General features: G+C 34.3%; 1 protein-coding gene across 3 annotated transcripts in view; it reads left to right on the top strand.

Moving 5' to 3' along the window:
* LOC115229014 (protein transport protein Sec24B) overlaps positions 1 to 24,027 on the top strand; it is an 80,006-nt gene extending 55,979 nt beyond the window's left edge. For all 3 annotated transcript variants that reach the window (XM_029799468.2, XM_036506830.1, XM_036506824.1), the window contains 11 exons: positions 1,060 to 1,178; positions 3,465 to 3,567; positions 6,774 to 6,900; positions 12,583 to 12,692; positions 14,209 to 14,275; positions 15,120 to 15,284; positions 17,095 to 17,351; positions 20,184 to 20,307; positions 21,741 to 21,899; positions 22,533 to 22,706; positions 23,840 to 24,027. In XM_029799468.2, the coding sequence (XP_029655328.2) occupies positions 1,060 to 1,178; positions 3,465 to 3,567; positions 6,774 to 6,900; positions 12,583 to 12,692; positions 14,209 to 14,275; positions 15,120 to 15,284; positions 17,095 to 17,351; positions 20,184 to 20,307; positions 21,741 to 21,899; positions 22,533 to 22,706; positions 23,840 to 24,012 (1,578 nt within the window). In that variant the 3' untranslated portion in view covers positions 24,013 to 24,027. The remainder of the gene's footprint in view (positions 1 to 1,059; positions 1,179 to 3,464; positions 3,568 to 6,773; positions 6,901 to 12,582; positions 12,693 to 14,208; positions 14,276 to 15,119; positions 15,285 to 17,094; positions 17,352 to 20,183; positions 20,308 to 21,740; positions 21,900 to 22,532; positions 22,707 to 23,839) is intronic.
* Positions 24,028 to 24,799: the final 772 nt, after the last annotated feature.

Genomic DNA, 24,799 nt, shown 5'->3' with positions numbered 1-24,799 from the left:
TTTGTGGCCATTCTTATTGTGCACTACTGCTGGACTGTTGTCCTTATACAACCCTATGTTAGCCTCCTTTATTTAATTGCTGAATTTATGCTCGATGTAAAGGCTAACCTGATCCGCTACTTCCACCCCATGATGGCTCCCCATAGCAACATCAAAGAGCTCATCATTGTTCCCTTTTATTCAATAGAAATTATGGATGAGTAACGATCTTCTTGAATTCATTATGATCGCAATGGCAGTATCAGTTGTAGTTGTCTATACTTTACTGAACTCAAGTGCTTGTTGGAGGAAAATTTGGGGCATCGATAGGTAAAACAGCACAATGTCAAACTGGATAAATTTGAAGTTGGATTTGTCATTGATTTCCTTAAACAATTCAGTGGTGATGGTGTCACTACATATCCATTGAGTAAGGTTTGCTATAACTCTAATTTGTCAAATAATATTATCTCGGATTGGTATGTTAGTAATAGCTATTTCACTTGTAGTTGTATGTATTTATGTGTGTGTGTATGTCCTTGTTTCGTATACATTCAATCCTTTTTCCAAGAAATCTAATGCTTGTAGCTTAGTTTTTCCTTGGGGCTGGCCGGATCAGAGCGATCTCAAGATTAATCAGCTGAAATTGCGAGGATGATCCAGTTCTTGACTGAAGATTAGAGACTTCGAATGACCCGTCTGGTTTTTGTGTCGTCTGTTTGAATGTTTTGCGTTCTTGTCCCATTTTGTATTTTTATATATATTTTTTATACATACATATATATATATATGAATGACAAATTTCCTACTGATCTAGACTTTACCATCATCATCATTGTTTAATGTGTATATGTGTGTCTTTGTGCTGGTGTATTTATGTCTCTGTGACTTAGCAGTTGGGCAAAAGAGATTGAAAGAATAAATAGTAAGCTGAAAAAAATGTCCTGGGGTCAATTTGTTCAAGTAAAACCCTTCAAGCAGTGCCCCAGAATGGCTACAGTCAAGTGACTGAAACAAATAAAAAAATAGAAGATAATTGTTATTTTGTATTAATTGGTTACATTTCTATTTATTTTATAGGACACTATTAGTGATGTCGTTGATTTGATACAGCAACGAAAACTCATCGGCCCAGAAGGAGTTGAGACACCTATTAACTGTTTACCATATGAATTTAGTAAAACAAATGCAAGTCCAGAGTGAGTAGCACTTGATATTTATATTTTACCTCCAAAGATTTTGTAGAAAATATAGTTTGTGGATATGGTTTTTATTTATCCCATCTCATTCAAGTGGAATACATGTAGACAAAAGCTTGTTCTTATGTCAACTACTGTGGATTGTAATAATGGATTTCTGTACTTGGAAAAACATAGAGCATCCATAAATAATATGGAGTAGGTTTCTGTGAAATCAAATCAGCCTTCTTCTACTAAGAGTTTATAGCAAAACATTCAGCAAGCACAAGCTTAAATCAAATTTCAAAATGACAGTGTCAAGTTGGTTCAAGATTGATATGTTCATGCACACACACACATGCATAAACTACTATGCTTAGAAAAGATGCACAATTTTTAGAATTTTCAACTTGAGTCAGACATAACAGACTATTCCATAAATGGAATCGGGACAGTCCTCTATAGGGTTTTTGTCTATCATTTCCCTCACAAAACATTGGTTGGTCTTGGGTTTTAGTAGAAGATACTTATCCAAGATGCTGTGGGGTTATGAAGCAAACTCCATCTCTACACAGCTGTTTGTGTGTATATGCTCTGTTGTTACATCATCATCATCATTTAACGTCCGTTTCCCATGCTAGTATGGGTTGGACAGTTCGACCGGGGTCTGGGAATCCAGGAGGCTGCACCAGGCTCCAGTCTGATCTGACAGTGTTTCTACAGTTGGATGCCCTTCCTAACGCCAACCACTCCGTGAGTGTAGTGGGTGCTTTTTACGTGCCACCAGCACAGGTGCCAGGGGAGGCTGGCAGTGGCCACTAGCAGTTGGTGCTTTTTACGTGCCACTAGGAATTATTCTATTACTTGTTTCAACTATGCGGCTGCAGTCATGTTGGAGCACAAAAAAAAAAAAAATTTATATTTTGCATATTGTAAAAGCATAACCAATTTATTGCAGATAAATTCCAACAGCAAAATTTTACATGGACCTCCAAGGGCCATACAGTTACAATAAAAGAATATTTAAGTATGCTGGAAATGAACCAAACTAACTTCATTTTTTTCACTTTACTTTTATCTTTCCTTCACAGTCTTTCATATGATACATATAAGATTTCTTAGGTCATGGTGAAGAATTATAGCATTAATCATTGAGAAAGGAGTTAGGCATAAAAGGGATTAATTGCTGTGTGCAAGAGAGAAGACTGCACTAGTTTGGTCATGTGATTTGGATGGATGCCAACAGCTCCATAACGAAGTGCCAATCTCTCAAAGTAGATGGAACACATGGGAAGTAGGAAACCCAGGAAGACATGAGATAAAGTACTGAAGAATAACCTCAGGATGCTGAACCTTTCAGGTGAGATGACAAAGGACTGAGATGTCAGGTGCCTTGCTGTAATCAAGAAGACCAATGCTCCATAGTAGAAGTGTTAAGACTGGTCCCTCTGGTGGTGAAAAGCGCTCATGGCAGTTCCATGTAAAAGCACCTGTGCGGTGCTGTGTAAAAACGCCTGTGTGGTGCAGTGTAAAAACATCCAGCACACTCTGTAAAGTGGCTGGTTTTAGGAAGGGCATCTAGTTGTAGAAACCATGCCAAATCAGACTGGAGTCTGATGCAGCTCCCCAGCTTGCCCGCTCTGGTCAAGCCATCCAAGCCATGGCTGGCAGTATAGACAACGGACATTAAATGATGGTGATGAAGAAAGTATAAAAAGAACAGTATACTGCAACACTTTTTTAGCTAAAACTATAAGCACATATACCTTTGCAAGTATTTTTAACAGCTTCTTATTGTCTAATGGATGAAATCTATACTATAATAATCTGTATCTCTGAAACTTATTGGATATCTGAGTCTTACTTTATCAACAACTCTGAGCACCTTTTCAAACTCCACCTGCCTAACACCCGTGGACATATTTACAAAGTCAGAAAACAGCACAGCTCCCATGACTTTAGGAAACATTTTTTCACGCTGAGAGTTGCTGAAGCATGGAACAAACTGCCGGCATCAGTTGTTAGTTGTCGGAGCACTGCATCCTTCAAAACTTCCATGCTTTCTTAGATTCGCCAACACTACACCTGATTTTCTTCCCTCCATACACATGCAAGCATGTATCTGACTCATACATTGTTCGCTTTCCAGTCATTTGTACATTACTGCATACACTTTATATGCACTTTCTGACAAGTTGTGGTGCACCTGAGCACTATACAATAATTTCATTATTATTATTATAACATGTTATCTACTGTAATTCATTGCTACTAGATGTTTCAGTTATTTAACCTTTTTATTTCCAGAATATTCCGTTGTACGTTAAATGCTGTACCCCAGACTTCAGCGTTATTGACCAAATCTCGATTACCATTAGGAGTAATTATCCATCCATTTAAAGATCTTACGGTACGTAGTATTTTCTTTATTAGTTTTACTAGCTCTTCGAGTGTGAAGAGAAGATTATTGTCAACTGAAACAAACTTCAGTATGCTATTATTGTATTAGTATTTATTGAGCCAATAAGTGGGGAGCTTTTATGGTTGCTCACCTTGCTAGAAATAACAACCTGATGACATAGTAATAATTGAAATATTTTTGATCATAGATCTTCGAGATGGTGGTGGCGTTGTTGTTGTTGTTTTTGTTGTTTCTGGGTGATGAAAGTCAGTATATATTAGTGGGATTTGAACTTGGAAATTTGATGATCCAGTTTGATGCTTCTGCTCTATATTAACAATAGTTCTATTGTAAAATGTTATTATTGTATCATGAGATAAGCTGACCTTTGTATTCATTGGACTGATTACATGTATTATTTTGTTTTTGTCAAACATTTTTCAGCACTTTACAGCCTTATTATTATTGTTGTTGTTGTTGTTTAATCTGCTAAATGAACTTAGAATAATGAGTTGTTGTTTATGTATCATAATCTCCAGCAGTTTCGTCATTGGTTTCTAGATAATTGTTGTAGATTGATAGACAGTTGTTGGCTATGCTAAACATCTGTTTCACCTTCACTCTTACTGATATACTTACCAATTTAAATTAAAATCTTCTCAGAAATTTATTTTTATTAACTATTTTTTTCCAGTTTATTAAATTTTAGTCAAGTAGGTGTGGCTGTGTGGTAAGTAGCTTGCTTACGAACCACGTGGTTCCGGGTTCAGTCCCACTACGTGGCACCTTGGACAAGTGTCTTCTACTATAGCCTCGGTCCAACCAAAGCCTTGTGAGTAGATTTGGTAGTCGGAAACTGAAAGAAGCCCGTCGTATATATGTATATATATATATGTGTGTGTGTGTGTGTCTGTTTGTCCCCCTAACATCGCTTGACAACCGATAGTGGTGTGTTTACGTCCCCATAACTTAGCGGTTCAGCATAAAAGACCGATAGAATAAGTACTAGGCATGCAAAGAATAAGTCCTGGGGTCACTTTGCTCAACTAAAGGTAGTGCTCCAGCATGGCCACCGTCAAATGACTGAAATGAGTAAAAAAGAGAGTTACCATTTTCTCTTAGATAGATTGTAATGTACTTCACCAAACTCATTATTCCTATCAGGGTTTGACTTTACGACCATTATGATCCAGAAGTTCAGCATGTTAATCACTCAACTGTATTTGCCTATTGTCACAATTATTTGTAGCGATGAAAGGGTGTTTTTAAAATTTTAATTAAATGTTTGTGAACAGCATTGATGATTATCTTTTTACTTTTATCTTCTACTCGTTTCAGTTATTAGTTGAATTAATTAAACCCTAGTACTTATTTTATGTTAAGCCTGGTACATGTTCTATTGGTCTCCTTTACCAAAACTCTAAGTTAGAAGGATGTAAACACACCAACACTATTTGTCCTGTAGTAGTGGGGGACAAAATTTATATTTTAAAATGTGAAATTTATGCCAGCCATAATTGCCTTTTGAGTTTCTGTGTTGGTGCTGGATTAGTTATTGAGTTGCTCCAGTTGCCCCTTTTTGAGCAATATTACAGAGATACCTGATAAGACATAAGTTGTTCAATGTGATGGTTTGGGTTAAATTTCATAATTCAATTATGAGATATTTGACCTAAGATTTTGGGTATGAAGTATAGCAACCATTTTAAATATAGTGAAGAGTTTGTTGAAAGTTACTTTACTACAATACTAATTTTTAATATTGGTGCAAGGCCAGGTATTTGGGGTGTAGATAGCCAGATAAAATTACCCCCAGCACTGGACTGGTATTTTATTTTGGGAACTCTTGAAAAATAAAAGGCAAAGTTGATCTTAGTAAGATTTGAACTCATAACATATAAGGCTGTAGCCAAATACCAAATGATTCTGACTACTCACTACCCTCTGATATTGACAGACCACGGGACCATAACTTCTTTTTAGCATTTCCAATGCCAGTGTGAAATGTGAATAAACAACCATTAAATATTATTTAGAGTTGATATAGGGAGCATTTAATAGTTGGAAATTACTTGGGGTGATGAGTACCCTCTGTAAAAATATAAAATTCCTAGTCTTAACTAACCTCAAGTACAAAGATTACAACAGAATCTCTGACAGATTAACTGAGGACCAGGACTTCTGTGACAGAAAAGTAAACTGTTCAGAATACCCGTGGAGTGATGCACATTAACAACCTAGATGACTTAAGACATGTAGGAAAGAAATGTGGGGTGCTATCACCTTTGTTAACAACAAAGGGTTATTTTTTCCTTGATGTAAAAGTAGATATGAAGTTTGTGTAAGGCTTGTTGCACTGCATTGTTTTGAAATTCAGGTATTAATTGTAGAAAATTTGTCAAGGCAGAGAAAAATAAGTCAAGAGTGGGCTGTTTAATGTGTATCTTTAACATGGAAGAGGTAAATTGAGTGAACAGTTGAATCTAATGCATTTAGGAAACAACTTCTCTGATATAGACAATGAATGAAAAGGTGCTGCTTGCTGACAGTGGAATATATTTGTAGTAGAAGATTCAGGAAGTCATGAGTAGAAATGAGTTAAGGTCAGCTTTTAAGACCTTAATCTTTAAAGTCCCAATTTAACAAGGATTGAGATGGTGAATGGAAATTATACGATGATCTACTCAATCCATTTCTACATGGAAAAAATATTTGTTAAAATGGCAAGAATGATGACTAGATTGTATGAGACTGTTTCTCAGACAGTTGTATGTATCCTAAAAATGATGTAGTCTTTTCCTTGTTTGATAGAAAGAAGTATAATTGGTTTCATGATTTGCAGATTTGGTGTGATTTTTGCTAGATTCACAAGTTCCTACTGATTGTTAAGTAGGTGAAAATCAGAGTATTCTCTTTTTACTTTAAAGGATTCTCCACATCTTTTCCCCATTCATTTGATGTAGTGAATTCTTGATTGCTATATTTTATATGAGGTTAACCTTGTTTTTATCATTTCTGGTGAAAGATTATAGAAATTTTTAATCCATTTTTACCATTTCCATCCCATTTATTTATCTGTTAAATTTATTAGAGTTAAATGTAATTAAAAAATACTGTTTCAGCTTGTTACTTAATGCATTGAAAATTAAGGCATTTATTTTACATGTGTGTGGGTCTTTTTCCTATAACTGTTGTTTTTGTTATGCATTTTGCAGCAGCTGCCTGTGATAACATCCACTGTGATTGTACGTTGTCGTTCCTGTCGCACATACATCAATCCTTTTATAAGTTTTGTGGATCGTACTCGATGGAAGTGCAACCTGTGTTATAGAATCAATGACTGTAAGTGTTTATCATTGTGAATTGTAAAGCATTAGTCATTTTATAAAATTATATAAATAATTTTTTTTAATTAGTTATTTTTTAATTAGTTATTTTTTTTCTATATGTAAATGCTATACTCAGCAATTTACAATAGAATATTAGAATAGAATATTAGAGTTAAACAATAAAAAAAGAAATGGCACAATTCTAGGCCCTATGATGTTTCTGATTGTTGAACACAACATTAATGAGGATACATCACTTTCCCAACTATTTCTTAACTCATTTACACACCACCTTGCAATATTGCACATCCAATAAATCACTGCTGACAGTGCAGATCTTTCATATTTGCTGTCTATATTTCACTGCTTTACAATATATTGTTTATATTGCTTTATGTAGAGATAGGCAAACAGAGAAACCCTGCTGTATATCTTTGAGCTGGTCACTGACACTATTGTAATTGATTCAAGTTAACCACATGATCTCTGATTGAGTCAAACAAGTATAGCTCCAAAATAATGTGTAGAAGAAAATTTTTCCTTTGTTAGTAAGGGAATGAAAAAACAGAAGCCAATTTCAAACTCTCAATACTATAGTAAAGTCAGGGAAAGTGGCTTCACTTTTCTGTTGTTAAAATTTCATTTTTCTCATTGTTATACAAGAAATCAAGATCAAATTGTTTTGAAAATGCTGCTAAACCATTAGCAAAATTTTCACTTAATTATAATCAGATTGGAACCCGGTGCAGTTCTCCAGCTTACCAGTTTTCAGTCAATCTGTCCAACCCATGCCAGCATGGAAAACAGGCGTTAAATGATGATGATTTTCTCAAACAGTTTAATGTTGCTAAACAATATAAAATACAACAATAAATTTCATTTGCTGCATGCTTGTCTTATCAATACACTGGCACATTAAACACCCTTGTTCTCTTTTCTCACTTCCAAAGCCAGCTTCTGTCATACTGTCACTGTTTCTGCACCCATCAGGTCACCTGACTACTGTCTTATCCTCATTAGCTACTCATCCACAACAATTTCACCTCTCTTGGACCCTCTGGCACTTCAGGTCACCTGAGTTCCAGTTCTGTGCTTACTATTTGTCATATTGCATGTGCTTCACCCTTGACTTAAAATAGGCATCTCATGCATAATAAAAACAAAAGTTTCATAACTCAAAATCGCTCAAGTATTTCACTAACTGCATTCCTGCAGTTCAAGCAAAGAATATGGCCTACAAGGCCTAGAGAAACCTTACTACCCAGTAGAAACCTTACTACTGCAACACCTGTAAGACCATCACTAGGAACAATGAAGGATGCTTTTATGCATCTCACAGCCTACAAGTTCTTTCTCCCAAACTATAACTGATCATTTTGGTTCCTTGCCAAAAGATCTCTACCAACTTTGCGGACTCTACCTTTTCTCTACTTCTCAACCATGTTGGTCTGTAAGCAGTACTAATTCAAAGAAAACCCTTTATTCGTTAACCAATTTACATCCATTTTCACATTGCAAGTACGAGATAAATTACCTCCGAAAACTCTATCTCTATATTCTTCCAGGCCCACCACTATTTTTAGATACATGCCAAATGCAAAAATACCCCACATTGCTTCAAACCAATAAGTCCACTGGGTCTGACTATGTTCTTTGCATTGCCCTCAAACATTACATTCAAGGCTCACTCTTTTCCTTACCAATCTCTTCAGTCTCTATCTCTCTCTCAAGTGTGTTCCATTCCCAAGAGGGGCAATTCCTCTGGCTCTGCCACATAGTGATTTATTGCCTTCACTTTCAGCATTTCAAAGATGATAGAGCGAATCATTAATAATTACCTTCTCCATTTCCTTGAATTTCTCTCTCCAACTAAATGACTACTAGTATGGCTTTTGTAGAGACCTACCAAGAGCTAGTCTCCTGTCTTGCCAGTATATTTTCACACTTGAGAAATTTGATGAAACTGTGTTTCTTGTCTCATGGATTGGAGGTTTCCTGTGAGATGCACTATTAAAACATTCTGATGCAGCTCTCTCTCTGATTCAGCCTTTATTAACTCTGAGATACCTAATGTTTGGCTTCTCCCACCCAGTCTTCCTCTTATATAGATCAACAATCACCACCATCAATGCCTATTCTTATGTGGATGTGCAAATGTTACTGTCCTTCATTCCTCTCTAACCTTTCATACCAAAGTGTCATCTGCATGCAACCCTGGCACCTCATGTCAAATTTGCATTGACTCATTGAATAGAAGCCTAGAAAATAAAATCTCCAATGAGATCTTACTGTTCTTTATGCTTCAACAGCCCACAGACACAATCACTACATATATCTGGAAAGCAGTATCTTGGCCTGTTCTCCTTAAACTTGAACAATAATCAGCTAGAGCTCTCAAGGTTACAAATTTTAGATCTCACAATCAGTGGGAATCTTTTCTGGCAGTTCCATATTTTCAGCATATCAATGATTGCATCACAAAGACTGGCCTTCTTCTTCGTCAGGACCAAGAAATACCTCAGCATCCAACAATTACTAACCTTTCACAAAGTGAGATCTAGAATGTTGCATTACTTCCATCACAAGGACAGTGCTGCAGACATCCTAGACCACACACAACAGAAAAGGAGGCAATCCTCTTGATTGGCAAGATGTTGCTTGCCAAAACCCAATGAAATTAGATCATAGATGTGCTATCTCTTCTGCATTTTCTACTGCTACAGCTGTGGCATCTGCTTTTCTAAACTTGCTAGTTTTGTATCACTTCCTTTCATGTACTCTGACCTCACTCTTCCCTTCTTGCTTAAGCTTTGCACTATTTTGCCTAGCCCTACTCCTCAGAACATCACCTATATGAAATTCTTTCCCTTTCCATATTTTTCCTGCAACAGTTAACTTACAAGTGTTCAAGAACATTAACTGACTGCTTTGATATCATCAGTATGAAATAAAATATTAAAAAATCAACACAAATTGTATATTCTAGTATTCTTTGGATAAAATACAGATTATCTTTTTTGTGAATTTTTGATTATTTGAAACTTAATATATTCTCTAAAAATTTTTATTACCAGTATAATTAATTTTTTTCTTTACTGATTATCTTTCTAGCTATTTATTTGTTAGTAATTATTTAATTTTGTAAATAAATGCCTCCTAAAACCTTTTCTACAAGTTATAAAATCACTATGAAATAATGATAAATGGCCCTTTCTTATTATTTGAAGTTAGATGTTAAAAATCGAAAGTTAATGCTAAATGTGAGGACAAGATAAGATGCAAGGAATTTCCTATGTTAACATTTATCTTCTGTGATTTTTGAACATGAAATTGATCTTATATGAATTATCTTAAAAAAATTCAGTATATATGTAAAATTTTGCTTTTAACCTCACTAACACTAGTTGATGAGTAAACAAGTGTTTTCATTAGGTCTTTCAGTAAATGTCTCAGTTTTTAATTATTTGATTGTTCAGTTATCTTAAGCAGTACATACAACATACAGAAATTAGTAAGATTTAATATTGTATTCTTCAAAAATTGTCTTAGATTGTCCTGTTTTAAAATTTTTCATTTCATTTTACATCTGATGTAGCAAATATTCTGTTTCTCTATTCAGCTTCTATATTATTGAAAGAAATAGAGTTTACTTAAGAAAAATTGAGAAAATTTTGGTTTTTAGTGGATAGGATGAAAAGTTATGAAACTTTGCCTTTCTGAAATATGTTAGTTTTATAAGTAAACAGCTACAATTGAAATAAAAATGGTTTGAAAATAGAACAACAATAACAAAATGAAAAACTATCAAAATTTTGAAAAGTGTGATGTATTTGATAATCATCAACAATAATTCATCAGACTGAACTTATATATTAACTTTAATATATAAGGTGTGGCTGTGTGGTAAGTAGCTTGCTTACCAACCACGTGGTTCTAGGTTCAGAAGCCCATTGTATATATATGTGTTTGTGTGTATTTGCCCCCCACCCCCACACCATCACCACTTGATGACCAGTGTTGGTTTGTTTATATCCCTGTAACTTAGCTGTTTGGCAAGAGAGACTGATAGAATAAGTACTAGGCTTAAAAAAATAAGTCTTGAGGTAGATTTCATCATCATCATCATCGTCGTTTAACGTCCGCTTTCCATGCTGGCATGGATTTGACGGTTTGACTGTGGGCTGGCGAACCAGATGGCTGCACCAGGCTCCAGTCTTGATCTGGCAGAGTTTCTACAGCTGGATGCCCTTCCTAACGCCAACCACTCTGAGAGTGTAGTGGGTGCGTTGACGTGCTACCGGCATGGGGTCCAGTCAGGCGGTACTGGCAGCAACCTCGCTCGAAGTTTTTACACATGCCAACGGCACAGGTGTCAGTAAGGCGATGATTTGTTCGACTAAAACCCTACAAGGTGTTGTTCCATCATGGCCGCACTCAAATGACTAAAACAAATAAAAGAATACACCCCCCCCATATATATATATATATATATATATATATATAACTTCATGTACTTACACACACACACACGGAAGAAGGCTTTAACTTCTTTTCAATCAGGTTGCTTGTATATTTTTTTCTGCTTAGAGATCTATTTAACAATAGTGAGTTTTCTTTCACTAGCCTCACAAGTTCAATTAGATATGTGCAGTTATGCATACTTTTGTCAAATTTTGCATTTAAGTGCATTATAAATATTGCTTTGGAATAAGCACTGCTCATTCCCTTACTGCTCTGATAGTATACTCCCAATATGGTATTTAGGTGATGATCATAGTGGCTCTGATGGAGGAGAAGCAGGTGAGTGCAATCTATATTTTATGCACATGCACACTGAGCACCTTCCTCCGTTTCTAGTGCTAGAACCAGTACTCATGATCAATATTGATTCACTGTCATTAAGGTTAAGTATATGTGTCCTCAGTGTTACATTGTCTGCTTTGTATAAGTATTACTTGTTGTTTGGGGCTTTCAAGTGAGTGACTTGTCTGCAAGCTATCTTCTTAATAAGTGTACTTTCACAAATATCAAAATTATATTAGTGCATATATCAACATACACACATATTTTTAGATTTGTTGCAATATCTGTGCATAGAGGCATTTACTAAATTTAGCATTTTTTTTTTATTCATGAGCAGTATATCAAAATTTTTGCCTAAGTATTTCAATATTTCTAATGAAATATCAGAAAGAAAGCAATTCATGATTATGTAGCATATGAGTTTATTTTAATCAAAAAGTAGGAGTAAAATTTCATACTAGGTTTTTTTGTTTTTTTTTTTCCTTTTTCTATCTGGTTAGGTTATGTATAATTTTCAATGACTTTTAGAAATATGTGTAAATATTGAAGCTTTATTTAGCACTGTTCGTTAAAATGAAATTTTGCTTTGTAATGTTTACAAAGAGTAAAGAACTTTACACTTTTATGTTTCTGATCATAACACAATCAATTTTGTTTATTCGTATGAGGTTTAATTAATCTTTTTTAACCCAAGGTTAATTTAGTATTTATTTACTTTATTTTGTTGGTATAATCTGACATTTCTTCTGTGTAATGTTTCAATAGTATGAAATAATTGTGATGTAGTTGCTATATTAACTCTTTTTCTTTTTAATGAATTATTTTTATAATCTATATGTTGAAGAGGTTTACAGTCAAATTTCATAACCCTTATTTTTACAATTCTTTACAGTACCAGAAGAATTTTCTTTTGATCCCGTATCAAGAACATATGGAGATCCACAACGCAGACCTGAAGTGAGATCTTCTACAATTGAGTTCATTGCACCTTCTGAATACATGGTACGTCTTTAAAAGAAATTTTTTCTGAATAATAATTTTCTATTATAATATTCATGTTATGTGGGCTACTGAAGGCTGAATATTCTTGCTCCAACTGAGAAATAGTTTTAAATGAAATTGAGTAAATTTATCTTTAATTTAAACCATTGGTTATATTTTTAACATTTTGATTTTTGCAAAATGAATCTTTTATTTCAATGTCTAATATTATCTTGTGATCTGCTTTGGTAAAGCTTCAACAAATTTTAATATAGTGAATTATATCTTTACTTTCATATCAGAGGAAATTGCATATTGCTGAACTTGAAACCACAGTCCCAGTGAATAAAGTACAGAGCTGGTTCATTGAGCTATAGATTCTTATATATATATATATATATATATATATATATATATATATATATATAGTGAAGATGCATGGCTCAGTGGTTAGGGCATTGAACTTACGATCGTGAGGTTGTGAGTTTGAATCCTGGACTGGGCTGCATGTTGTGTTCTTGAGCAAGACACTTTATTTCATGTAGCTACAGTTCACTCAGCTGTAGAAATGAGTTGCGATATCACAGGTGCCAAGCTGTATTGGTCTTTGCCTTTTCCTTGGATAACACTGGTGGTGTGGAGGCTGGTATGCATGGGCGACTGCTGGTCTTCCATAAACAACTTTGCCCGGACTTGTGCCTGGGAGGGTAACTTTCTAGGTGCAGTCCCTTGGTCAGTCATGACTGAAGGTGGGGGTCTCAGCATATATATATATATATATATATATATATATATATATATATACACATATGTATGTATGGCTGTGTGGTTAAGAAGCTTACTTCTCAACCATAATAGTTGTAAATGAGCATCACCATCACACAAGTGACGCTCTTTGTTTTTTAGTCTCCTGTGAGAAACAAGTCTGGCTATGGGAAATATGTTGTTGTTTGGAAACAGGTGAGGATTGTTGACAGGGATGGCATCCATCCATAGAAAATCTGCTTCAAGAAATTTTGTGTGACCCATTGAAAAAGTAGACATTAAATGAGAATAACAGTGATCAATGTATTTGTTCATCAGTCAGTTGTTTTATAAATAATATAAATGCTCTGTATACGATAAATGTTGTCTTTGATTTTGTTCCATAGTTATAGTGTTATATATGCAGGCTTTGATATTGGCAACTTGGGTCTTGAAGAATTGTAGTATTGCTTACTATTTTTCAATATTCTTACAATATTCAGTAACTATGCACTTTGAAATATTCTTATTGTGCAGCACAAACAACAGAACTTTTAACTGTTCTAGATTCAAAAGCTTTTATTTGCAAAGAAAGAAATGATTTCTTTGAACATTAATTTTATTTTGATAGTATATGCAATGTATTAAAGTAAAAATTCAGTAGATTTAATCATTCTTTTAAATCTACTGACAAGAGGCTTATTTCTGTGAAGGTAGTTCATTCTTGGATTTTGTCATGAATCTCTTGAATTTGTCTTTCATCCATTCACTCATTTTTTATATTTATTTCCAGTTGCGACCTCCTCAGCCAGCTGTGTACCTCTTTGTTTTGGATGTAACATATAATGCAATAGAAACTGGTGTGTATGAGGCTATTTACTTAATTTTGAAAATTGCTTTCTCTTATCATTGTGATTTTCACTCGTATCTTTATTACAAATTATTGGAATAGATAGTTACATTAGTACTACAGCATTCAGCACTCATTAGTAAATGTAAACTTTAGCATCAATATAAAACCCTTCAATAATATAACACTACTTGTAGTGGTAAAAAGCTATTATGCTTAGTGTATAATGGAAGGTTAGCAGCAGGAAAGGCATCCAACCATAGAAAATCTACCTCAGTTTTTAGCTCTTAGTTTGTTCGCACCAACAATGTTCTCACATAGGTTGCTGTTTATTCTGAAGCAAAACTTTTGATCTGACTTACCTTAGAAGCAATTACTGTCTTGAATGACACTGGAAAAAATCCTTTGTGAAAATCTTATTTAAATAGTTCATGTAAAAGTGTCAATTTATAGCAATCACATGTGTGCTATTCCAGTATCATTGCATAACAGAATGGGAGTGATTCAAAGAATTTAAATTGACATTATTCCTGTTCTCTTAGTTGTTATAGTGATTTTTATTTAGGATATGAAGATTTAGTTTAATTTTTGTTGGCTAATATCAAAATATTAATTTTTGAATTAATTTTAAAACAAAATTTTGAGATCATTGAGAAGGAATTAGGTTTTTACTGCAATTTGACTCTCTCCAGTATTTGGGAGGAATACAACGAACACTTGTTTTAAAGGTTACAATTAAAATAAATTGTTTCTTTTAATTAATGTTTCATACATCATAAATATTTTTGTAATTGGTAAAATCATTTTGAAAATCATAAATGAAATTTTCTAAATATCTTATTTATATTTTTCAGGTTATCTTACAGTTGTATGTAAAACCTTACTGGCAGAACTAGAAAAATTACCTGGTGATTCACGTACACAGATAGGTTTTATAGCTTTTGATAGAGCAATCCATTTTTTCAATTTAGCTGAAGGTCTGTCTCAGCCTCAAATGCTGACTGTCTCTGACATAGATGGTAAGTTTACATGTTGCTAATATTTATTCTAGATTCTGTGGTTTTATAGTTACCTCTTAATGCATTCCACATCATTGCTCCACACTGGTGTGTCATGAGACGATGCTAGGTGTGCAGCAGTGTAATGTAACCTGAAAATAATTTTTTTCACTATACTTTTAGTTATATTTTTAGTTTAGGTGTGCTGCTGAAATTTGAAAAAAATATAAGTGTACCACAAGTGAAAAAAAGGTTGCAGAACACTGTTCTATATTATTCTTATATAACATTGTTAGATGTGAACAATCTTCTTGTTCTTCTTGCCTTTACCAGGCTATCATTCATGCCTCAATATTTACTTTACATTATCTCTTTACATCTGTCTTAAGTGCTGATGCCTCTCAGTAAAGAAATAGAAAGTCTTTTTTTCAAACTGTCTTTCTTCTTGACCTATTTCTCATATTGTTCCGACAGAGATTGCACCCAAATCTGTGACTCTTCCCCACCTGCAACTACTATAAGTAAAAGCAAGTTAGATTGGCACTCCTAGTATGAATTGTGATTCTTTTTTAGTTGATTTGTTACTAATATAGAGACCATTTAAATCATAGGATCATTTGTTCAGAATTTGTTACTAGTTGTACTAATTTCACCATCCATTTGAATATATCTTATTTCATCTTGAATGTATTGTTTGAAGTATTAAGATGTTAGCACCATCATCATCATCATCAAATATTGATTTCTTATTTGCCACAGTTATGAAGTTATGTTATATAGAGGTAATTTGGCTGAATCAACCCTCATACATGACTGGTATTTTATTGATAGGACACATGGATGCAGAGTTGACCTTTAAAAGATTTAAATTGAACTCAGAACAGAGAGATATTGAAAACATAACTGGCACTTCATAGTTTCTGCCTTTTAGAAGTTTAACCCTTTTGATACCAACCCACCTAAGACTACCTCTGATCTTATGATACAAACCTCTTGTTGTAAAGTGATCTAAACTAAAGCCTTTTCTCAAAATTCTATGGCAATTTTGTTCTAAATACCAGATTAAAAACAACACCTGTTTTACTAAATCTTTCCTTATTTTTAAAATTTATTGAATCAAAGCAGTGTATTTCAACAGAAATATGATAATGAAAGGGCTAAATAAACATTGTTTTGTCCTTTTAAGCAAATTATGTTAGTCTACATGCTTCAGTAAATCTAGTTGGAAGATGGGATAACATTCTTTAGACTGGCTTTAGAAGGGGATTGAGATTTGAAATCCTGGTTGGTCATAGTTCAAACTATGATGAACAGTTTTAACTTAATTACTCAAGTTTTCAGTCTATCAGTATTTCAAATATCTACATTCTTTCCACTAAGTAAAAATTAGAAAATTTTTCATCAGGAAGAAAATGTAAATTCATCTAACATAATAAAGATATTTCTGATTGACAAAATGTACTTGTTAAAAAAATTTTTACAACTTGTATTATTGGGTCTCAACTGGTATCTGTATGGTCCTTGGAGGTCCATATAAAATTTTGCTGTTGGAATTTATCTGCAATAAATCGGTTATGCTTTTACAATATGCAAAATATTAAAAATTTTTTTGTGCTCCAACATGACTGTAGCCGCATGGCTGAAACAAGTAAAAGAATAATTCCTAATAATATAATGTAATATGATTTAATAACACATCAAATGGTTAGGAGGGTCTATCCAAGTAAAATAGGAATCAAAGGGATCCATTGGTAAAAAATGATTGAGAAACTTCAATGTAAATGAAAATGTCTTAAAGGTTATAATTGACTATTTTGACTTTTTTTTGTAGATATTTTCCTTCCATTACCTGACAGTTTGCTAGTGAATTTACATGAAAGCCATGACCTTGTGCAAGACCTGTTGCAACAACTTCCTCAGCTTTTTGCAAACAACATGGAAACCGGAAATGCACTAGGAGCCACTTTAGAAGCTTCATATAAACTTCTTAGTCCAACTGGAGGAAGAATAACTGTGTTTCAAACATGCTTGCCTTCAGCAGGACCTGGAGCACTTCAAGTTAGAGAAGACATTTCTAAATCAAACAAGGTATGTTGTGACTTATAATTTTCAAATTCTATCAAAATATAAGACCCAGGAACCTTGGATAGTAACTGAGATTAAAACATTGAAGTGAGCCAAATAAATGATTGAATATTCAATGGTTTTTGTGAGAAGCATGGCGATATAAATTAGATAATATTACTACAGAATTAGATTAGAAAAGAGATAGAAGTGTATAACATGTAAAAGTTCTAGCTGATGGCAACAGACAGCAAGTTGTTGATAAATATGTACACTTAACTGTAACATACTTTTACTCAAGCCAAAAAAGAGAGCCAATGCATGGTTGCTTGATATGCTAGAAATAGCAGCCAAATCTCCTTTGCTTAACACTTGCTTTCTTGACTAGTGCCACGTAAAAAGCATCCTGTACACTATAAAGATGTTGGTATTAGGAATGGTATCCAACCATAGAAATCATGTCAGAGCAGACATTTGAGTTAGGTGCAGTCCTCTGGTTCACTAACTCCTGCCAAGCCGTCAACCCATGCCAACATGGAAAGCAGATGTTAAATGATTGTAAAACAGACATTAGATGAGATTTCATTTGATTGAAATAAGTTAGATAAGCATTTTTTGGGAATACTTGTTGAGCATTTTCAACATGTAGACTGATGAAGGGAGAGGAGAGTAAAGAAATTACAAAAAGTGGATGTAGCAAACATTTGATTTTAAAATGAAATGGAGAAATAAAAGCTTTTTTGAGTAAATGCTGTTGATGTAGGAAATTTATTGTATGTCTACACTTTTTCAATTTCATATCATCTTACATGAAAATTAAAATATGATAACCTGGAACATTTCTAGATATATCTGTCTGCATTTCTCATTAGTGTTTTGTTACAAAAAATAATGTTAAATGAATAATAGATCATATGGGAGAAATTGGTTTTGTTCCAAGACCCCAAGTTGTTCTGAGCATATAGATGGTTGCCGAGCTATATTTTTGTGGTCCAAGCAGAATCTTTGACTGATCACCAACTTGTGTTATCACAGATCTATTCATGATAAGTGCAACAACATGGTTCACAGTGAGCATACCATGTTATCCTAGGTCAGTGTAAAGTAAAGATAGATGTATACAAAATCTAATAATTTTTTTTCTTGTCAAGTATTTTGACCTTCATTTTATATTGTATTTACTTATAGTGTTTATTTCAATTCTCTATTGGTTCTAGGATATTAAAATTTCATTCCTATTACATTTGGCCTCTTTTCTATTATCTAAGTAGTTAAACTAGTTGTTTGCCTTTATCTTAGCTTTTCTTTCATATTAACATTACCAGTTATATTACAACAGCTGAGTATTTTACTGCTGTTTTATCATTAATTATCTTATCCTCTTTGTTGCCATTTCTTTTTTTTTTTATTGAAGTTTTTCAAATATTTTCTTTGTTCTTTTCATATTTAACTTGCTTTACATGTTAAATATGAAAAAGTTCATCAAAACTTTTGTTGTTAATACTTTCACTGCATCTTTTAATTTTCTCTAATTAACATTGTAATTTATTTTTCAAACTCCTATGCTCTCAAACACTTGTATTCTCTTTTACACATCACACAATTTATATTCTGTATCACTTTCATTTAATACTCTTCAATGAGATACAAATTACTTATCTGCTATCACACAAGTTATGGAATGTTAAATTTTAAAAATCAGCTATTTCCAATTTTTTAAATAGAAAAATGTGTGGATTCCTTTTTAATTATACATTTCATCTTCATAGAATACAGCGCTTGTACTCTTTATCAACTGTTTGCCTATTTTCTTTAATATCTATTACTTTCATTTTATTTGAATTCTACTTTAGTCTGTTTCAAATGAATGTTCTGGTTCTTTTACATTCTTTTGCTTCTTGATTGAAATTAATTTCACCTAGCAAAAAGTAATCAATAGATGAATAGGTATTAATTTCTATACTGGAAAAATTGGTTTTCTTTCAATTGATATTATTATCTAGTCTAGTAATATATAAATCGGAGTATGTGTGTGTATAATGACTAACGTATACATTATCACAATTCTCAACTGATCTTCACCAAACTTTACACACACATTACTTATGTCCTAATGATGGACATAAGTAAATTGGACAAAATGCTTAGTGGTATTTTTTCTGGCTCATTATGTTCTGAATTCAAATTCCACTGAGATCAACATTGCCTTTTGTTATCCCAGGTCAGTGTAAAGTAAGGATAGATGTATACAAAATCTAATAATTTTTTTTCTTGTCAAGTATTTTGACCTTCATTTTATTATTGTATTTACTTATAGTGTTTATTTCAATTCACTATTGGTTCTAAGATATTGAAATTTCAATCCTATTACATATGACCTCTTTTGTATTATTTAAGTAGTTAAACTAGTTGTTTGCCTTTCTCTTAGCTTTTCTTTCATATTAACATTAGCAGTTACATTACAACAGCTGAGTATTTTACTGCTGTTTTATCATTAATTATCTTAACCTCTTTGTTGCCATTTCTTGTACCAGTCAATGTATTCAACTAAACCCTTTTCATAAAATTCTTGGTCTTGTGCTAAAATTTGATATTATTGTTTCTTTCTTATCTGATCAAAGCATTAAATTATGGATTTGGTAGTTCATTGAATAAAATATTTTGTGGTGTTTGTTTGTCTCTGTAATCCAGTCTGGATTAACTTCGCCTTTCATCTATTTGAGTGCCAGTAATGTACTTGGGTTCAGATCAATCAATTCTTCTTTATAAATGTGTAGTCTTATACCATTGTAAGAAAGCATTATTTTATCATATTTGATAGTTGTATTAACTACTATTTGTTTTAATGCATTTTAGAATATTCCAAATCTTGGCCCAGCAACAGATTTTTACAAAAAGCTTGCCTTGGACTGTTCTGCTCAACAAGTTGCTATTGATTTATTCATGTTAAATACTCAGTATGCTGACATTGCCACTGTTGGTGAGTATATTTTGAATTTCTTATTTAGTATGTTTTTTCCCCCCACATTTGTTTAATAATAATAATAATAATAATAGTAGATAGCTTCTGTTATCTAGGTGACCAAGTTAGTAGTGGAGGTGGATGTACCAAGGGCATAGCTGTGAGAATAAGATTAGGTTGTGCAAAGTTCAGAGAGCTCCTACCCCTGCTGGCAACAAAAGGCCTCTCTCTCAGAGAGAAAGGCAGATTGTTTGTTGTCTGTGTACGAACAGCCATGCTGCATGGCAATGAAACTTGTGCTATGACAGCTGAGGACATGTGTAGGCTTGAAAGAAATGAAGCTAGTATGCTTTGCTGGATGTACAATGTCAGTGTGCATGTTCAACAGAGTGTAAGCATCTTGAGAGAAAAGTTAGGCATAAGAGGAATCAGATGTGGTGTGCAAGAGAGATGATTGTGCTGGTATGGTCATGTGATGCATATGGACATGGACAGCTGTGGAGGGAACCTGTGGTGGAGGTTGACCCAGGAAGACATGGGATTAGTTGGTGAAGCACGATCTTCGAACTTTGGGCCTCACAGAGGCAATGACAGGTGACTGATACCTTTGGCAATATGCTGTGCTTGAGAGGACCTGTCAAACCAATTGCACCCATGTTGGTGGCACATGAAGAACATCTTATAAACTTTGGGCTTCACGGAGGCAGAGTGGCTGAGTTCCTCTCAAGTGTTGGGCCTGACGGAGGCGAAGTGGTGGAGTTCCTTTCAAGCTTTGGGCCTCATTGAGGCAGTGACCAAGACCATTGGCATTATGTCATGCTTGAGAAGAAGACCCATCAAGCCAAGAAAAATCAGTCGTGACAGATACCGGTGACACACAAATTGGCACTCATACCAGTGCACGTAAATGCATCCTGGTGTCACGCAAATGGCACCCCTGCCAGTGGCACATAAAAGCACTCATTACACTCTTGGAGTGGTTGGTGCTAGGCAGAGCATCCAGCTGTAGAAAACCATGCCAAATCAGACTGGAGTCTGGTGCAGCCTTCCAGTGTGCCAGCCCAGTCAAACCGTCCAACCCATGCCAGCATGGACAACAGATGTTAAATGATGATGATGAATAATCATAATAACATTGGAAGTATCTGCACTCAACTAACAACATGGCTCAAAAAGATTGCTACAAATGTAAAGATAGAACACCTACAAAAATCATCATTGCTTGGAACTGCAAGTGTTCTCTGCAGGGCTCTTGAAGCATGATTAGTAAACAAATGTCACCTTTGTCTGCTGGCTGTGGATAGCTGACCCTTTTTCATCATTCCCAGCAAAATAAGCTAAGAGTTTTCATCAAATAATAATAATGATGGTGATAATAATACGCATAAAATTGTTAGGAATTTGTATTGTTATGCACTCTATTTTAACACAATTGTTTGTTTTATTTGCAGCCTGTGCATCCAAATATTCAGGTGGCTGTGTGTACCATTACCCATCATTCCATACTGTCAGGAGTCCTCCTATGACTGATAAATTTGAGTCTGATTTTGCACGTTACCTTTACCGTAAAATAGGCTTTGAGGCTGTGATGAGAATCCGTTGCACTAGAGGTAGGTTAAAGGCAGTTTTCTCTTTCAAATTTTAATTTAAAAAAAAATATTTTAATCTTTTTGAGACATGCAGTGTTTTGGTTTGTGTAGCCAAGAAGACTAAAATTTTCTTCTGTTGAGATTGAAATTAATGGGTGCACTGTGGAAAACAAAGTTAAAGCACCCAAAACTACTTTATTAGTATGTAAAACTATATATATAATATATATATTATGAAAGCTTATAAACAGTACAATACATCTATCACAAAAAGAAAACCTAAAACAACACAATACATGTAAATATATAGAATAATAAGTATAAATGTTTCTGTGAAAAAAAAAAAAAAATGTACTGAAAGTCAATCTCTGATTGGTTACTGTACTTCAAAACTCCCATTCCAACATTTGTTTCATTGGGCCGATGGATTGACTTCAAAGTCTTTTCAGCTTGTATCACTTGGGCCAATCACTTGGGCCTGGGTGTCCCAAGATGGTTAAACGTATTTTACATATCTTAGATATTTAAGAAAAGTATTTTATAGTATTTTATAATAGATACATATTTAAAAAAAATTTTTTTTAGATATGCTGCTAGAATTAAAATTAGTCTTTTGATAATATTTATAATAATTTTTTGCCTTTTCATTTGCAGGTCTCAGTATCCATACTTTCCATGGAAACTTCTTCGTTCGCTCAACAGATCTTCTTTCACTGCCAAATATCAATCCTGATGCTGGGTTTGGAATGCAGATGTCCATTGAGGAATCCTTAAATGAAAGCAATACTGCTTGTTTTCAAGCTGCCCTTTTATATACATCAAGTAAAGGTAAATATTTCTCTTCATTATTCAATTTCTGAATGTGCATTTGACTATAGCTTAAACTTCTTTTGATCTTTTATCTTTCCTTGTTTCAATCATTTGACTGTGGCCTTGCTGGGGCACTGCCATGAAGGGTTTTAGTTGAACAAATCAACCCTAGGCCATTTTTTTAAAGCCTGGTACTTATTCTATTAGTCACTTTTGCTGAATTGCTAGGTTACAGGGATGTAAATACATCAACACCAGTTGTCAAGTGGTGGTGGTGGTGGAGGAAAAACACAGACACAAACATAAATATATATACAAGAAAACACTTGCCCGAGTTGCCACGCAGTGGTACTGAAGCAGGAACTGTGTGGTTGGGAAGCAAACATCTTATTTCTTTTACTACCCACAAGGGGCTACATACATAGGGGACAAAACAAGGACAGATAAACAGATTAAGTCGATTATATCGACCCCAGTGTGTAACTGGTACTTATTTAATCAACCCCGAAAAGATGAAAGGCAAAGTCGACCTCGGCAGAATTTGAACTCAGAACGTAAAGACAGGCGAAATACCTATTTCTTTACTACCCACAAGGGGCTAAACACAGAGGGGACAAACAAGGACAGACAAACGGATTAAGTTGATTATATCGACCCCAGTACGTAATTGGTACTTATTTAATCGAGCCTGAAAGGATGAAAGGCAAAGTCGACCTCGGCGGAATTTGAACTCAGAACGTAAAGACAGGTGAAATATCGATTTTGCCAGCTCGTCACTGGCAAACATCTTGCTACACAACTACACCTGTTGTTTTGCTGATTTTAAATTACATATCTTGTCGGCTGCGGGGTCATTCCGAAAAGCTCTATCTGCGACGATTTCATCTCAATCGAAGGAGAGGGGCTTTCTCCGTCCGGGTTGCGGATTCGTGGAATAAGCTGCCGGACGAGATGGTGAAGATGCTGACGACTGCTCGGTTCAAAGTCTCCCTTGACCACGAGTGGCCTGAACTCTTTACATGAACACTACCCTGTACATAACTCCATGTCCCCCTACATGGCCTTGCTTTTTTGCTTTTTGAGCCCAAAAATTAACTAACTAACTTTCTGTCCTGGATATGCATTATTTTTGCCTTTTTTTTTTTTTAAAGGGGAACGACGGATAAGAGTTCATACGCTGTGTTTGCCAGTAACTACTGAACTGAGTGCAGTCCATGCAGGAGCTGACCAGCAAGCCATTGCAGCTCTTCTTGCCAAGATGGGTGAGTTTTGTATTTTCCATTTCCAGATCTATATGATATCAAATCAGCAAGAAAATATGTAAGTTGAGACCATTTAGAAAATTAGAAATGATTATTTGACTTTTTTAAAGCTTAAGTGAAATACAATATAAAATTTTTATGAAGAAAGTTAACAAATGTAAATCATATATGTCCAAATTTTCCATGCTGGCATGAGTTAGCTGGTTCCACTTGGTATGACCCTTTTCATCTGGCACACGTAGCTATAAAGAAAAACTGGCTAATTCTTTTGTGTGCATCTCAATATTTTGGCCATTTTTTTAAACAGCTAGAAGCCTTTCCTGTCATCAACCACTTCACAATGTAGAATTGGTGTATTTGATCATGCCACTGGCACTAGAGAGGTTATCTATGACAACTAAAATATCACTTCTACCCTCTGTTGGTCTTTATTTATTCAGAGCTACTACTGTCCAGAGTCTTCACTGCTGTAAGCAGAGACATCCTTACTGTGTTTGGGAGTTTATGCATTTCCTTAATATAGGAAGAGATTTAACTACCCAGGGGTGGACAGTGGCAGTCTTTGACTGCTGGGCATAAATGTTGTAGGAGTTAGGAGTTTTATTGGAATAGTCTGAGGACAAAGTTGTCTTCCATGGTGCTATATTGTTTAGCTGAAAAGGAGATACATTCTGGTATACTTTTTAAGGAAATTGGTAATGGTTTTTATAATTTTGAAAATAAATAAGTCATTAATCTTTTACTTTTGAACTAAAAATGTGTTAATGACTCGGCAAAACCCTTTTTTCCCCCCATTGTCTTGATTTTACATCTATTAAAACCGTTAAAAGAAATTTGAAAAAAATTGTA

Source organism: Octopus sinensis, linkage group LG1, assembly GCF_006345805.1.
Source record: "Octopus sinensis linkage group LG1, ASM634580v1, whole genome shotgun sequence".
NCBI classification, from domain to species: Eukaryota; Metazoa; Mollusca; class Cephalopoda; order Octopoda; family Octopodidae; genus Octopus; species Octopus sinensis.
This window is presented reverse-complemented; position numbering and strand designations above follow the sequence as displayed.